At 37.3% G+C, this 17436-nt stretch overlaps 1 protein-coding gene across 1 annotated transcript in view; it reads right to left on the bottom strand.

Moving 5' to 3' along the window:
• Window positions 1-314: 314 nt before the first annotated feature.
• cacul1 (CDK2 associated cullin domain 1) overlaps window positions 315-17436 on the bottom strand; it is a 32106-nt gene continuing 14984 nt past the window's right edge. The window contains exons 6-9 of the mRNA XM_066693191.1: window positions 12229-12318; window positions 4002-4140; window positions 1885-1928; window positions 315-1690 (exon numbers count right to left, since the gene is read on the bottom strand). Coding sequence (XP_066549288.1) covers window positions 1647-1690; window positions 1885-1928; window positions 4002-4140; window positions 12229-12318 — 317 coding nt within the window. The 3' untranslated portion in view covers window positions 315-1646. The remainder of the gene's footprint in view (window positions 1691-1884; window positions 1929-4001; window positions 4141-12228; window positions 12319-17436) is intronic.

The raw sequence follows: 17436 nt of genomic DNA, 5'->3' as shown, positions 1-17436 counted from the left end.
GTTTTAACTGTACATCACTGCCAAGGTATCATCATATAATCAGACAGCAGATGACTGGAATAGTCTTGAGAACAGTTTCACTGGAGGATTCAATCTGAAAACCACGTCAGCATGGTGTTATAACTTACCTGGGATTTGTGCTGCACCACAAACAATATTATATGAAACTTCTTCTAAAATACTACAAGTATGCGATATAAAAGTAGCTACTTTTACAAAGAAATGCACTGCATCACTGATGTGTTTAAAGTAGCAAACAAGTTATAAAAATAACATGGAAACTAATGTCTCAACACAAAGTCAAAATCAGTATTGATTAGTTTTTTCTTTAATGGAACACAGCAGCTCTAACAGAAAGAGATGCTTATAAGTTTAACTTATAATGTGTTTTCAATTTAAATCTTATTTATCGATATGGGTTGTGGAACTTTTTTTTTTTTTTTTTTTTTTTTTTTTAACAGGTATCAAAATACTTGTCAATATCAAAACCAACAACTATGTACAAATCCCTCTGGTTTACAAAAGGATGATGCAGATGTCTCTTTTGACGAGTTAGTACTCATATCACCATTACATTCAAAGGGGGGGGGGGTCAGCAATGGGACTCGATGCACCACCTTTCCCAGCAGCAGTCCTGTTCCATGTGAACTGTTGGAAAGGAAGAGCCACCATTAATACACATGCCGCCAAGTTCCCTCTTCATCCACGTCAGCACCGTCGTGGGAGAGAGCAGAGCTGGGAATTTACACACGCATGTCAATCGGATGACGGCACGCTAACTGAAACTGGCATTGACAGGCACTTGATTCCCAGGGGGATGACATATGGATCAGCCAAAGTCTTTTCAGACAATGGAGGAGATCAAATATAAAAATGTCAACCTAGTGGGTGAAGGAAAAAAAAAGAAAAATCTCTAATGCCACCTGTTTCCAAACAAGAAACCAGATAGATGAAAGTCAGCTGGTAGAAAATGAAACTAAGAGAGCTGACTGTCAACGGTCCGGCGCTGTCTTCAGAGGTGTCAGGCTACAAGAGTTGGGGATATAGTTTTCCTCCTTTTAAAGACTGATAGGTTTCGAAGAACTCATCCTTTTCGAACCGAAAGCTACATTATTCCACGTTGTAACACCTGCTTCACTTCAGTGAAACTAATCACCCGAAAAAACGTATGCATATCGACAAAAAAAAATAAAAAAATAATAAACATCTTAAGCATAGTTAAGTTTGAATATTAGTTTTCGTTTTTTTTTTATTTTAAACAAATTTCAATTAAAATAAATGTGCATGCCAGTTTAAAAAGATAGATTTTCCTCATCTGTTGTTTCTTGTCTTTAACTATTAAAAAAAACACCTTTTCTTGAGGCATCTCTTCACATTTAAGAACCCATGAAATCCACAGATCCAGAGCTCCAGGATTTACTGGCATCGATTTGCGCAACACTGGTCAAAATCCCTTCCGATCTGCAAACATTTCCCACTCTGTCAGCAGCTCACTTGTAAGGAAACGAATGAAATCAGTTTGTCCTCCTCTTGGCCACCGTTTCCGAGTCACTTCAGCTCTGATGCCTCTCCAGGTGCATTGTGACTCCTTCCGTTGAGCCACTCTGTGTGCTTTGTGCAGAAGAACACCGATTTGCCAGTTTCAACTATCTGTAACTTCTGGAGGTGCTACAGGAGGACGAGGACCCATCTGAAAAACAAAAAATCAGAAAGTCACCACATAATATGGACAGAATTCGGCTCCCTCATTATTTCATGTTTGTTTTTCATGGTTTTTTTTTACGCTAAACTAGGATATTTTCAAAATGTTTCATCACAGGTGAATCTTATCATTCTGACCCCTGCATGCTGATGACAGAAAAGCGAGAACAAAGTTTCACTTACTGTACGCAAGCTCCTCGCCTGCCCTTTTCCGTGACTGGTCACCTCTACAAAACACACGAGAAAGAACAGGGAATGTAAACCGCAAACATCACTGGATTTAAAACAAGCCTCAGTATATTTTCCTTCTCTAGCCAGTGGGAAAGCTTATTGTGTTTCCCACTGTTCTCCCAATGACCCCTGAAGTCTGCAAACAGGATTCAAACTGCTCATTCTCCCACTTTCTCCCAAACTGCAGTTGAGGGGAAAATCTTGCAGGACTGTGATGTCGGAGAATGCCACTGCAAGTTCATTAAAAGGTGACCGAATCGCAAATATGCTACAGGTTAATTCATACATGCGAATAAACTAACCAAGGAAAATATCTGTAGGAGGATTTAGTAACATTCAAAATAATCATAATTCCAGAAGACGCGTGATTTCTGGGTCTGCATCAATACTTATGCTTGAAAACGAGCGTTTCTCTCATGCACAGAGCACAGAGCAGAGAACAGAGATTGCTGGCCAATGGCAGCGCTTCAGTCCTGTGGGTGTGAGGTTCAGAGCTCAAAGGTTAGAGGACATTTGACGTTTGACATTGCATTTACATTTTGTCCAGAAAACGGCGTAAGAGCTAGGACATGTATTTGCAAAGAGGGGTGCTGTTTTTCTATTATCACAAATACATAATCATTTCAATAAAGTCCACCATAAAGCAGGGGAAGTTTTTGAAAATTCAATTGCAATTGGCTTTTGCATTTACATTTTATTATTGTCTGCGAATGTGCATTCTAGTATATGGAAATGGAAATGAAAATGCAAATACATTATTTCATTTTTATTTACATTTTGTGCATAAATGGAACATGATTATGCAATTGTGGGATTGCATAATGATGTTTCATTTTGCATATACATTTCAATCAATAAAAAAAGATGAGTATTGCCAAGAGATAGATCCTAAGAACTCCTAAAACCATTGTCAGATCTGAAACACATTACCAGCTAAGGGTGTGATTTATAAAAATACATAAGCTATTTTCCTGTACTGGGAGAGCTGCTGTCAATGCTCGTTTCAACACTGTCAGTAACAATTGTACCATTGAAAATCAAACCTAAATAGCCATTTCCCAAATCAGTGGAAACATACTTCCAATGTTATTCTGTAGCTAATATTTTCATTGTGAAGGTTAGGAGTTAATTTGGTTATTTTACACAGGGAAATGACAATACAGACTGTATGAAGTACCACATACCTTTTTAACAACATGTAATGCAGCTGTGAAATAAGTACAAATATGATACTTGAAAAGCAGAAGTCCTTTCCAAGATATTTGTGTGCTTTGCTCAATGTTATTTTTCATAAGGTACAGTAAAAGGACATTGTGTCACACATTCAATGTTTACTTCTTCTGTGGACCTGGGTACAATTTAATATTAAATTACCTTGGTCTCATGTTTTGAGTTGCAGTCTTTGTCATTGAGATCTTGAAGTTCTCTTGGTTATCTTATTTTGAGGAAACTAATTTAGCTATCTAATTATACAACACACAAAAGTTCTAATACATCTTGTGTTGGTACCAACCCATTGTGCTTTACAGTTGAAAACCAAATTAAAAGCTTTAGTGAGGAACTACGTTTTTTCGATTTGTACCTCTTAGAAGCCGATATTGAATTTCATAATTATGAAGCTCTATAGATGAGGGCTGTTGTCTTCGCTCTGCTGAATTCATCTACAATAACGTTTTGCCAGGACTTAATTAACTGACATAAATGTTCCAATAAAATGTCAAGGCCCACAGCTTTTCACTTCTGCTGTACTTGGACCAGCTAAAGAGAGGTGACAAATGTTTAATGTCGCTGGCTAAATTTGGGTCTACTTTTAATGCCAAAGATAAAAAGGAATAAATTTCACAGCATTTAAAATAAAAATACCATTTCAATTTGAGCTCCACAGAAATCAGATTTTTGTTCTCTAATGACTTTAGTAATAGCTGTTTTTTACAAATTGATTTTATAACTTTGTTTTAATTTATATTTTATGCAATAAAGTGCATTGTCCTCAGTGTTGCTCATTATTGCACTTTTCCATGGAAACAGATCCCAGGTGTCAGTGTCACTTGTGCAGAAGCTGCCCTTACCTGGTGAAGCCATTCTGCGCGAGTTCCCTCTGGAGCTTCTGGTCCTGAGCTGCATACTCAGAGAGCTCCGACTCCAGTGCAGGGGGTAGGATATTGGGAATAAAGTTGGAAAAAAGAACTGGGGCTAGCTGGACCCAGTCTGGAAAAAAGACACAAAAACAGAAAAGAAAAATTAACTAATAAAGAAATAGAATCCCCTGCTACTTCTATACATTTTCTATAGTGTAACCACTGGGGTCAACGGGAGGTCTCTGAATCGGTTGACCGTCTTGAGATTTAATGCAGGCTTATTGAGCTATTTTTTCTCCGATTCGAAAAGTAAACAAGTACTTCATGTAGAAACATGCCCTTCCACTCTGCCCATCTCAAAGGTGTCATTTCCTCTGGGGGACATCACTGCTGTTCCTGAAAAATAGCCCAATAACCTCTCATGAAATTGTGATTCTTTGCAGATAAATCTGTGCATTTTCACGGCAGAAAAAGGCAAAGCTATTGTGCCTACTTTAGAACACATTTAAACAAGCATTTTATATTGGTTATAATCTGTCCAATGCACATTCGAAAATCATTTGACCATAGTACATTTTCAACAGGGATCTCAATCACAACACACACATCCAAATAATGAATGAAAATCACTGAAATATTAAAACCAGCACAGTGGAACAAAAAGTCTAACTTGTCAAGTAAACAAGAGCAAAACCGATTATTTAGTGGAATTGCCGATTTGACAGTGACTGCGCAGTGTGAAATTAAACACACTGAACAAATTGAAGCCAATAATAGTATTATAATAAGCTTACACATTTTAGCAAAAGCCTACTATAGTAATGTGACATACAGCTTCCACAGGGCATGGTCACCCTTGAACCCTGTGCTATTATCCTCACACAATGGACAGAGTGTTTCTAAAATACCTTCTACTTCATTACCCATTTCTGCAATAGCACCGAAACACATGAGGAATCATCTGCCTCTCTCTTGACAATGTTATGAATTGCTTTGCCATGGCACATTGAACTGAAAGCTGTCAGTGTGTGCCCGAACTGACCATGAGGAAAAAGGAACAAGTACGAAAGCATCCATCAGTGTAAGCCAAAGGAACCTACGGGTTTCAAGCATGCAAATTAAAATGTAATGGATTTCAGGAAGACTTTGTATTGGTATCTCCTTTAAACATGTCAGTTAAAGAGATTCTTCCACTTCAGTGCTGATTCAAAGCGATCAATAAGGGGAGAAAAAGGCCCAATCAATAGCTAAACAGTGTACAATTTATCACCGAGTATAGATGATTGTTGAATTAAAACTAAAATCGAAAAATAATGAAGCGGTGACAGCTTTACGACTCCTATAAACCCTTGAGGGAGGAACTCAAAACACATAATACACAGCTAATCCCAAAATAACACTCATGACCTCTGACCTCTGTATTCCACAGAACTCTGGTGAAACAAGGCACTTCTCAGTCCATTCATTTCAGTTATCTTTCATGTGTTTTCACAGACATGGGATTTATCCATAACAGAGAATCATTTCTCATGCGTCTGACATCCACAATTTAATTGTAAGGCAAGATTATTTGTGAATGTAACATTATAATTTTCATTATCCAGTTAGAAGGAATTTTGTATGCATTTATTTTTTAAATCAATTACCTGTGATCAACTCTAGTCCCAAGTTTCAATGCAACATTTCCGAGGAACATTCACTCGGTGGAAAAGGTCTTTTGTCCAATAAGTATTACCCACACCCTTAATAAAACGATACAGTAATGAAAAATCTATGATTATGTGCATTTAAAATAATATATCACTTTCTCTGCAAGAGATTTTATTATTAACCTATATTTACAAAAACATAAAATACATAATGGTCAATCAGTGGTTAGCACAGGTATAATACAATCCCTTCCTCATTCAGGTGGATATTCTCTAACCCTCTGAATCAATATACCATAGTAGTCTCGCTCTACATAGATGCATGCTTTATTCCTGATTATGTAATCTAATAATTTTGTAAGAAGCCTGGTTACGTCAAAATGACATTATTAATAGCATTGTGACATTGTTAATTATAAAGGTCTAGGAACGTAGGTCTAGCAAGAGATGACAGCTGTGGATTAAAAACAAAATGCAGCTGATTAAAGCCTATTGCCTCTCAAGCATATATTTTATTTATTTATTTTGATTTTATGTTGAGAAAGAAAGGAGCTATTCAGAATAATAACCCATTACAATTCAATACAATTTGTGTGCAATTTGATACAATCCACAAACATCTGGGAGAAAAGCAGGCACCACAGGAGACTTTCACACCCTATGCAGCCCAGCCATCTGCTTATGCACGACGTTCCTGTAAAGTGGGTGAGTTTTAAAGCCAATCAGCTGCTACTCCAACTTCAGGCCTGAACTTGTCATATATGAGAAGCTTAGATGGTAAACAGGCAGGCAAAGAGGCCAAACAGAAGATCTCCAGCTCTACAAGTAATGACCAAGGGTCACTGGTGAGTGAGCTGGAAATGTGCCAACCAATTTGTCTGAGCTTAACCCCAGCAGACCTCAACTCATTATTCAACACTACTGGGAACCTCTTCACCGCTGTCTTTCAAAGATGCAGCATGGATTCAAACAAGCACCCAGGAAGCTACATCCTTCAAATTGTAAAAACAGAAGACCTCTCCGAGCCCAAGGAACCTTTTAAAATAATAATATTCAGAAGACCACAACAGCCATGAGTTGCACAAAAGAGGGAACAAAACCTTAGGCAATGTACTTTGGGTACTATAGACCAATTCAGCTTCTTAAAACCTGGTCTGGCTTTTATTCCATTCAGGGAAAAAATAAATAATACCTGATATGCAGGAAAGCATAAAACTTATTTAAAAAAACAACAACAGTGCAATTAATTATGGTACTGGATTCGCTGGGCTACTGCATTATAAATTTTGTATTACCCTTTTATGTAACTAGTATTTTTTGTTACTTTTCTTCCTTCCAAACCAATTCAAAATCATTTGCTTTATCACTGCTGCAGCAGTCATTTAATTATTTCTGTTCAAGAAATCACAGGCCTGGCCCACAATCCACATTATGAAACACAATGGTCTGGATCACACAATGTTTTCCAGCTGCTGTATTGTTTTGGTTCTTTCACCTCTTACTACAATTTTGTATTCCAAGACGGAACAGGTTCCAATGGCAGTAGCTGCCCAATTATGTAAATTGCAATGTTTCTTTGTTTTTTTGATAAGTAACATGAAATTGTGGCTAACTTTAATCTATGAAGAATGTCATTATCAGCCTTATGGTTTGGGAGTAAAAAGCAAGGATAGTGCATAAAGAACATTTGTAATTTTGCAGAATATCTTCTTATGTTCTTCTTTGTATGCACTGCAATGCACCAGAAAGTATAGGAGGTATGGTTTTTGAGAACCCAGTCGTCTAGCCATCACAATTTGGCCCTTGTCAAAGTCGCTCAGATCCTTACGCTTGCCCATTTTTCCTGCTTCTAACACATCAACTTTGAGGACAAGATGTTGACTTGCTGCCTCATATATCCCAGCCACTGACAGGTGCCATGATAACGAGATTATCAGTGTTATTCACTTCACCTGTCAGTGGTCATAATGTTATGGCTGATCAGTGTATATATACAGTACTGTGCAAAAATGTGAAGCAAGTGTGAAAAAATGCTGTAAAATAAGAATGCTTTCACAAATAGACATGTTCATAGATTATATTTATCAATTAACTAAATGCAAAGTGAGTGAACAGAAGAAAAATCTACATCAAATCCATATTTGGTGTGACCACCCGTTGCCTTCAAAACAGCATCAATTCTTCTAGGTTCACTTGCACACAGTTTTTGAAGGAACTCGGCAGGTAGGTTGGCCCAAACATCTTGGAGAACTAACCACAGTTGTTCTGTGGATTTAGGCAGCCTCAGTTGCTTCTCTCTCTTCATGTAATCCCAGACAGACTCGATGTTGAGATCAGGGCTCTGTGGGGGCCATACCATCACTTCCAGGACACCTTATTCTTCTTCACGCTGAAGATAGTTCTTAATGACTGTCGCTGTATGTTTGGGGTCGCTGTCATGCTGCAGAATAAAGTTGGGGCCAATCAGATGCCTCCCTGATGGTATTGCATGATGGATAAGTATCTGCCTGTACTTCTCTGCATTGAGGAGATCATTCATTCTGACCAAATCCCAAACTCCATTTGCAGAAATGCAAGGAATGCAAGGAACCTCCACAATGCTTCACTGTTGCCTGCAGACACTCATTTGTGTACCGCTCTCCAGCCTTTCAGTGAACAAACTGCCTTCTGCTACAGCCAAATATTTCACATATTGACTCATCAGTCCAGAGCACCTGCTGCCATTTTTCTGCACCCCAGTTCCTGTGTTCTCGTGCATAGTTCAGTCGCTTGGCCTTGTTGCCACGTGGGAGGTATGGCTTTTTTTCTGCAGGTCTTCCATGAAGGCCACTTCTGACAATTCTGAGCTGATGGCACTGCTGGACATCTTCTGATTGCAAAGGGAAGTAAGCATGATGTGTCTTTAATCTGCTGCAGTAAGTTTCCTTGGCCGACCACTGCGTCTACGGTCCTCAACGTTGCCTGTTTCTTTGTGCTCCTTCAAAAGAGCTTGGACAGCACATCTAAAAACACCTGTCTGCCTTGAAATGTCTGCCTGGCAGAGACCTTGCTGATGCAGTAATACTACCCCGTGTCTTGTTGCTGTGCTCAGTCTTGCCATGGTGTATGACTTTTGACAGTAAACTGTCTTCAGCAGCCTCACCTTGTTAGCTGAGTCTGGCTGTTCCTCACCCAGTTTTATTCCTCCTGCACAGCTGTTTCTGTTTCAGTTAATGATTGTGTTTCAACCTACATATTGAATTGATGATCATTAGCACCTGTTTGGTATAATTGTTTAATCATACACCTGACTATATGCCTACAAAATCCCTGACTTTGTGCAAGTGTACCTAGAAGAACTGATGCTGTTTTGAAGGCAAAGGGTGGTCACACCAAATATTGATTTGATGTAGATTTTTCTTCTGTTCACTCACTTTGCATTTAGTTAATTGATAAATATAATCTATTAACATGTATATTTTTGACAGCATTCTTACTTTAGAGCATTTATTCACACCTGCCTAAAACTTTTGCACAGCACTGTATATCTCAAGACCTCCTTCCAATAGGAGGAAATAATTTGCAAATGCAATTCTATGGAAAATGTCCAGTGGTCTGTCAAGATGAGAGTCCATTCAAACCTTGAAATTCATTTTACTTTAGTAGCCTATTTCATCTCAAGATTCTTTCAAAACTTGTAATACTTCCTTAGCAGGATTTGGCAGTCATTATTCCGAGGCATCTGGAAAGCTATCAAAGAATATTTCAAGAGCATACAGGGGCAATTTTCATTCTATTAACTTTAATCAAAAAGGAAGATAACAGGAAAATTAATTTAAAAATAATAATGATTAAGTTGGCAGGAGAGGTGGGCAACATATGCTAATTGGTTGATGTCAAATGAGTACCTTATCTGCAAGCAACATTTTAAGGATGTCTTTAACCACAAAAACTACTGTTATTTCTTGAGGTTTATTATGTTACTAAAGGACAACTCTAAAATATCAAAATAATAGTCAGAACCCCAATGCCAGCCATCAACAATGTGTGTTTTCTAAAACCAGTCCAGAAACTCAGCCTTTAATTAAACAAATAGAAATTTAACTCTCTCTCTGGATGGTAATCAAGGTTACTAGGAATTGTAGCCCTTATCCTAGGCATACAGAAAGTCTAACTCTTGTCTGGATCTCATATTTAATTATATTGCCACTTGAAGATTAAATAGTCAAAATATTACTTGGGAACATTCTACATTTAACTAAGAATACTCATGTATTCCTAATGAAATGTCTTTTCATCTTCATCAACAAACACAGACGGTAAGAACAGTAATATTTTGGCAATGCATGCAGTAGTAGGCCTACATAATTAGGCCAACTAGAATTTGTCAGACATGCTTGAATTGGCATAGGTGACTGGAATTTCATGAATGAAATCTAAAATGTGCTCCTTTAACCCCCTTTTTTTATATATATATATATATATATATATATATATATATATATATATATATATATATATATATATATATAAACACAATCACAAATAAATTGGATTGTCCTATAATCCCAGCATCACTTATGCTTTATTGTATTTGTTGCCCTCTAGTGACCGCTATATAGACTAAATAAATAAATATATAAATAAATAATATGCTTATACATCTATTTGAATTACACTGGCTGAATCTTAGGGGATAAGAGCATCTCAACACAAACAGATGGTAACTAAATATTACCGAGAAATAATTAAGAAGTTGTGTTTAGTCTCAGTCAGCGCTCCCTCCACCAAATAATACAATAAAATGGTTTTGTTAAGCACAACCATAAGACTTAAAGTTTACTTTATCCATGGCTTACCATGATTTCACAAACACTAACAATGTTCTACAAGTACACAACATTACCAGGGTAACAAAATCACTATTGCCTCGGCTCCACTGGCTTAAGCATCCGTGCCGTGCCATGCCATGCTGTGCCGGACGCGTCCCAGAGCTTTATGTAAAACCAGGCCGTTGTGAAGTCCATCCCCTCTTATGGGAGGAGCACACATTTCTGTTAAGAGATATTAGGAAGAGCTAAACGTGTATAGACAACATTATATTCAGACAAGCACCAATGTGCAACAATAACAATACATATTTGCCATTTAGTATTATTATCATCATCATTTGTGCTAGTATATATGTATTTTAAACGGCACAACGTGACTCCCTTCACTTATTACTCTTTCTGCAGATTTGTAACTGCAAACAACACTTTCTGCCATATTATTTATAATTTACTTTGCAGACGTCCTTAACCAGGATAAGTTACAGTTACACTGTTACACGTTTCAAAATTAATCATACAGTAACAGCAGCTGCAATATAACAACTAAAGTGTGCACGTTTCAGTCATGGCGTTTACTGACTTATGGACGCATTTATTAAACCAGTCCTTCATGTTTTAGTGGGAAACCCAGATCTGCTGTATTTATGTATTAATTAATTAAACTTGTAAATGGGGACACGTTAAATAAATCATCTTCGCCTTCACACTGATCGTCTCTGCGGATTGTCCTGCACACCATTCACAAACGATAGCCTGAAACACTGTCCAGTTGTTCATAAAATATTAATAAAATCGACTGCTACGATCCGATTATTATCCTTCAGTTTATTTGTAACTAGTCAGTGTACTGCACCGGTCCTGTGAAATCCAAGTTTTTAATACACTCGGATATTAGCTGTAAGCAGTCATTGTTTCTGTACGTGGATTTAATTCCATGCTGCTAATAAAACTGTAATTTCTTCGTGATCCCACACGGCACTTGAGATCATATCTTCTAACATAATGTATCTGATCTCTTCCCTGTCTGTCTCAAGTCCAGCACACATTTCCACTTGTGAAAGAGAAGTATTTCCTCAGTGGGTGACAGACGCTTACGGCCACGTCTGGCAGCAGATAGTTAACCGTCCACAAAACCTGGACACATCTGGATGCGTCTGCCAGTGGAAATGGGGCATATAAAACTTTACCCACAAATTACAGAAAATAAAATACAGAATCCGAATAATAAAATTAAGGTATAAGTAAAGTTAAGCAGGTTTTACAGGAGTAATCTAAACAGATGCATCTTAAGAGGAAAGGTTGTAAGACACTGTGCAGTCCTGATAAGCTGCTCATTTAACACTATATGGGAATTATTGAAAAGTCACACGTAACAAATAATATATTAATAAGAATTTCAGATGTTGCCATTACATTTTTAAAAAGACAGACAAGAAAAATACATTACAAAATTCAAGCAGAATTATACAACTCTGGTTTCTCACAGAAAGTACTTTTTAATGTGTATAATTGGGTGAGTGGGTGGGTGATTGGTTGGGTTGGGTTGGGTTGGGAATGACTGATACAAACATTTGCGTGTGTGACTAAGACATGAAAAATGCGATAAAGCCAGGTCTTAACTGTCCCACAGTCCTGCATGTGAAATCATGCATTTATATTTTTTACAACATTGTTTTGTTTTAATAGTGATTCTAACCCATACAGAAACATTTATTTAGCCAATCGACGACTGGTCACGATGAGCAAGGCATTCCTTACCTGGTCGAAGAGTGTAAAGACCTTTCACTATGTTTGCCATCGTTGACGGTGTGATCTGAAAAGGCGTGGAATGGGCTTCTAAGAGTAAAGCTGAAAGAAAAAAGAAAGGAAATCATAGGTAATATTACTACCTTCTTAATGAAAGAAAAATAACCACCTATACAAATATACATCATGTCAATAATGACAACACTCAACAATTAAAACCTTGTCAATATAGACAAAGGGTTCCATAACAGACATTATGTGACATTAAGGGGACTCAAAGCCATTCTAGATACATGTTGTGACTACAGCATCTTTCAAATACACCAATTTTTTTTCTTCATTAGCTCTGCCAAGAAAAGGCAAGGGAGTCAAAGGGTTAAATGTACAAATCATTCATTCAGAACATTCCATGCAGATTTCACAATTGATTTAAATTAAAGACATTCAATTGCATTTCAACATTTCCTGGTCTACAGAGTTGCGACAAACCTGGAGCAGACTCTGAACTTGGTGTACATGCTTACTGTAAAGATAGTTAGGGTTATCACTCCAGCTGCCTCTCTATGGCAGTGAGTTTGAATGCGACTCGTCTTTATAATGCTGCAAACCTGGGACAAAATTAAAATGGCAAATTCAAATTAGAACAGAAGAAGCAAAAAAAGAATGTTATTCAAATAAAGAATCCTAACTATTTAAACATATTTTAGGTATTGTAATTTACTGGAATTGGTATTCTGATACTCCATGCAAGGGCTGATAAGACATTGATCCGTATCCATATCAATGTCTTGTTTACTCAGTTTCGAGTAGCAAGATCATGAATGTCCACTACTTTACCAGACTTCCTGTGGTGCTGAATGCTTAACGGCTTATTTGCCAAATCATCTCCATCTCAGTCATTTGCCACAGGCCCTTTAATCACTTTAATGACTATGACACTGTAAAATAATTCACAGTCACATTTTCACTTTACAGCATCTCCAATGAAGGCCAATTAATCCTGCGCTTATCTTCCCAGACAGAGCTCGGACGCATCGATAAAAAAACATGCTTGGTGGCGTATTTCCTCAGTGTAACAAGCAGCCTCATCCGGGGTAGCTTTAATGTGAATTGATTAATGATGTAGTTAGCAGTTTTGCCAATATTGGGCATCGGGTATACAAAAAGTGCACTGTTGGTAATAATTTGTATTGAGGATTGTTACAACTGCGGAGAAAAGTTTCAAGTGAAGGTTTCAGTAATAAAGCCCGGGGCTGAAATAGCTACAGTAAGAGTTTAAATAGAAAACCTTACTCATGCATAGCACTTGTTTTTGAACAAAAAAGAACCAAGGATACATTTTGACAAACCATTTCACATGAAAATTGTATTATTATTATTATTATTATTAACAATGAAGATACCACACAAAACACTGTTTCGACAAATAGGCCTACACAATGGTAAGGTACATTAGTCTAATTAACAAGTAAGAGTTCCCAATTTTGTGCATCTTCTTTAAACAAACACAAAGATATAAGATCTAAATCATGTTCCTATCAGTTAGCTATTTATAATCTAAAGGCTAAACCTGTATATAAAACTTAATCTTAGCATCTGCTTTTTTAATATAATATAATTTAATATAACACTTAAATATATTGGAAGTTCTCATTAATAGAGGATTATGTGAGTACAGTCCCATTTCTTCTGTGAAGACAGTTTATAAGCTCTCCAAGAAAGTGCTTACTGTTGTTCAGTTTATTAAGGCTTCAATACCTTTGGCTCAGAAGCACACATTCTAGAACATTTAAAAAGAGAGAGAAAAAAAGGGTTGACTGAACTCATATAACCTTACTGATATTTCTAAAGGTCTCAAAGAACCTGGACACATAATTAAAACACATTGAAAGTAAAGGAACATTAGCTGAAGGGTTCTTGTTGCACTATTATAAAAATATGCATTACATTACTGAGAAATCTGTCTTTTAAAATAACAAATCGCTGATGTAACGGCTTTAGTAAATTAAGAATTATGTGGATTCCTGGTAAAAGGGGACAGGTTGTGTCAATCCTAAAGGGTAATTAGCCAACCAACTACCATGATGGGAGGTGACTTCTGCAGATTGCTTAACCTTCTAATGTACTTTGTCTTTGCTCAAAAAAGATTGATATATCCTCACTGAAATCACTGTTAAATTACTCAGAATTATTCTGAGATTTTGACATTGACGTTACTCTCAAAGAGATACTCCCTAGGGGGATCCAGCAGCATAGGTTGCCAGTTGAATACTTCAAGAAAGGGACAAACAGCATGTTCCCATCCACCCACAGCCTCTGTATACCTGTGACAGAATTCCCAGAAGCAAACTGGCCAAAGGCTGCAGGAACTGGGTAAACAGAAGCTGACTTCCAACCTCTCGCCCAACCTGCAGAGCTATGGGTGGCATAAGGTGGAACAAAGCCTGCTCAGCCGACACAGAAGGACGGTTGGCTTGGATAAAGTCTCAAATTAATCAGTTGCAAACAAGAACACACATCCTGCAATAAATGTTCTAAGACGAAAGAGACTTGCAGAGAAGAAAATAAACAAGCAAACAAATAAATAAATACCAGATTTAACAGCTTCAACCCCTTCCCCAAATGATACAGAGCAGGTGCGAGACAATGCTGCCAAAACATTAGCATTTTCTGTGCACGTCTGCCATACATAATGGGATGAATGTGGCCACCCCAATACAAATGCTCGGTCACATTTTAAATTAGGACTTTTCTTCTTGAGTAGAATTTGTAGTATGCTCCAGTATACTCCAGTCAGGATAACAGTATTAATGGAATGTAATAAGCTATTTTTTAATTTAAAAGGATAACAAAAATTTCTGTGCAGGCTGGTGTATACATTAATAATCCCAACACTCATCTGGCACAGTGTTTAAGAGGACCAGAAAAGATCCACATCCATTAATCACAACCTTAAGTGCATGTAAAATGAAGGCCAATGGGGCTCAGTGTGTTTAGAGCAGTAGCAATGTCCATTTAAAAGCAAAATCCTGTCGTTTCCTGTTGATAAACACTGGGAACATATAGTGGACATATAGTTTTTTCTCAATTTCCAGCTGTTGCTTCGTCTGTCAGAATCATCCCTCACTACTGTAGATTAGTGAACATTTCTGCGGTCCCACTCCCTTTTCTCAACGTGTGGTATGGTGTGTTGCATATAGTGTAGAACTGTTTTAGCATTTAATTTGTTCTGTACACTGTCTATAGACCTGGATAAGTACAGCAGAATGATCATGCTTGTACCATACAAACGGATAAGGGAGAATAGAACAGCTTTATGCACTTTAACCACCAGATGGATAACCTGGAAAAATATACAAAAGCTCTCTGATATTTCTCAGATGGGGGCAAGGGTGTTGTGCTGGAGAGGTCAGTGCGCTTCATTACAACAGCTGAAGGGACACACTCAGCCACAGGCCCCGGCAGTGAGCCTATTATATTTAGCTTTTGAACAGATAATTTATTTCACAACACTGGTATCATCTTAAAGAGACAGAACGTTGTGTTACAGCACTCTCCGTTGTGTGTGTAGATAATACAAATGCATGGATTTCATTGTCTTCCTTCACATACACCCATTCCAGCGGTTTCATTAGAATATTAAATAATACAAATCATCAATTAAATACCTAGCTTGAAAGGTTTGCCTTTTCATAAGAGAGTAGATCAGAGGAGTGTTTCAGAACATTGAAAAGAATAGCCCCTAAGCATAACCCCTCAGTGAGAGATTGACAGATTTGACGTTCTTCTCCACATAACATAAGCTTCAATTTGTGGGGCAAAATTAAATGTAACCTGGGCTACCACTGCTGAGCAAGTCCTAAACGTGAAATCTTTGTTTAATCGGACCACAAAACATAATATCATTCCCCTTGAGAGCATTTCAGGTGCTTTTTGGCAAGTTTTTTATGCACTCCGACCAGCAAACAAAAAGTGAAGCTTTTGTTGAGAATAACGTCACACCAACTGGGAAGAACAGAGGTAGATTTGATTTGGGGTGTTTTTTTAATCCATAGACATAGCAGACGTATAAGTATTACTCAAAAATTCTCACTAATCTTCAGGCAACCTACAAAATGACAATTTCGCTTTTTGTGAGGGATTACGTTTTGTTTTTAAGAAACATAAGAATATAGCAAATCAACGAACACTACTACCACTAACATCAGAGCAATATACTACACCCACCCACTTAATGGACTACTTGAAGGAAACATACTCCCGGAAAGAGTTCACATGCACTTGAATCACCACTGGGAAAAGAGCACTTCATAAAATATCACTGAATGCTGTGCACTGATGACTAACTTAGAAAGGACACCAACTTATACAGCTGAACCTAATCTGGAGAATAATACCTTTTGTGGTATGGAACCTTGGCTGCGTCCAAACGAGTACGCCACCATTAGTAGTATGTCCAAATACAAAAGTATGAATATAATATGTGATAAGTACCTGGATGGATACATCTTCAGTTTAGAAAATGAATTTTGCAAGCACTGGACACTTTTCAATCACATAAGGCCATGTGGGCGTGTCTGATGTGGTCATTCCATGTCTGAGAAATAGGTGGACAACTCCATTTCTAATTGTAAGTAGCAAAAACTATACAGATAGGCTAGGTATGTTAAGAATTATTTATATGAGTGTAAATAAATTAATCAAATTTGTAATTTACTGCGGTGTCTTTTGGTTACAGGAAGTCATTAAACGCGAAGGAAAGTTCAACACGGTGCAATTTGATGACTTAATTAGTGTCTAAATTTGTGCATTCTGTTAATCTACACTCTTAAAGTATATAATTCCGAAGTACATACTTCAGTGTAACTTCAGTACCTAGTATGTAGTTTTGGACGCAGCCCTTGTATTCAAATACATTAAGTTGACTTCTATTGTCTCTACTCTCAACTCATATTTTCAGAGGACACAGTCCAACTTAGAAACATCAAAACATTATTTTGGTCTATAATGCAGAGTCTTGGCAAAGACAAAAAGCAACCTCATTGATCTTATTGCTAAAATACCATAATAAAGCAAGTCGGTAAGTTATATTTCTATATTCAAAAATAGAATCCAATACTGTTAACTAGTAGGCTAATTTCTCAATAAATGGAAATCATTCTTTTACCATGCATTTTTTTAAGATATCCTATACCAAACTGTTTCTGTAGAAAACCTGCT

The sequence above is a fragment of the Amia ocellicauda genome, chromosome 20, assembly GCF_036373705.1.
Source record: "Amia ocellicauda isolate fAmiCal2 chromosome 20, fAmiCal2.hap1, whole genome shotgun sequence".
Lineage (NCBI taxonomy): Eukaryota > Metazoa > Chordata > Actinopteri > Amiiformes > Amiidae > Amia > Amia ocellicauda.
This window is presented reverse-complemented; position numbering and strand designations above follow the sequence as displayed.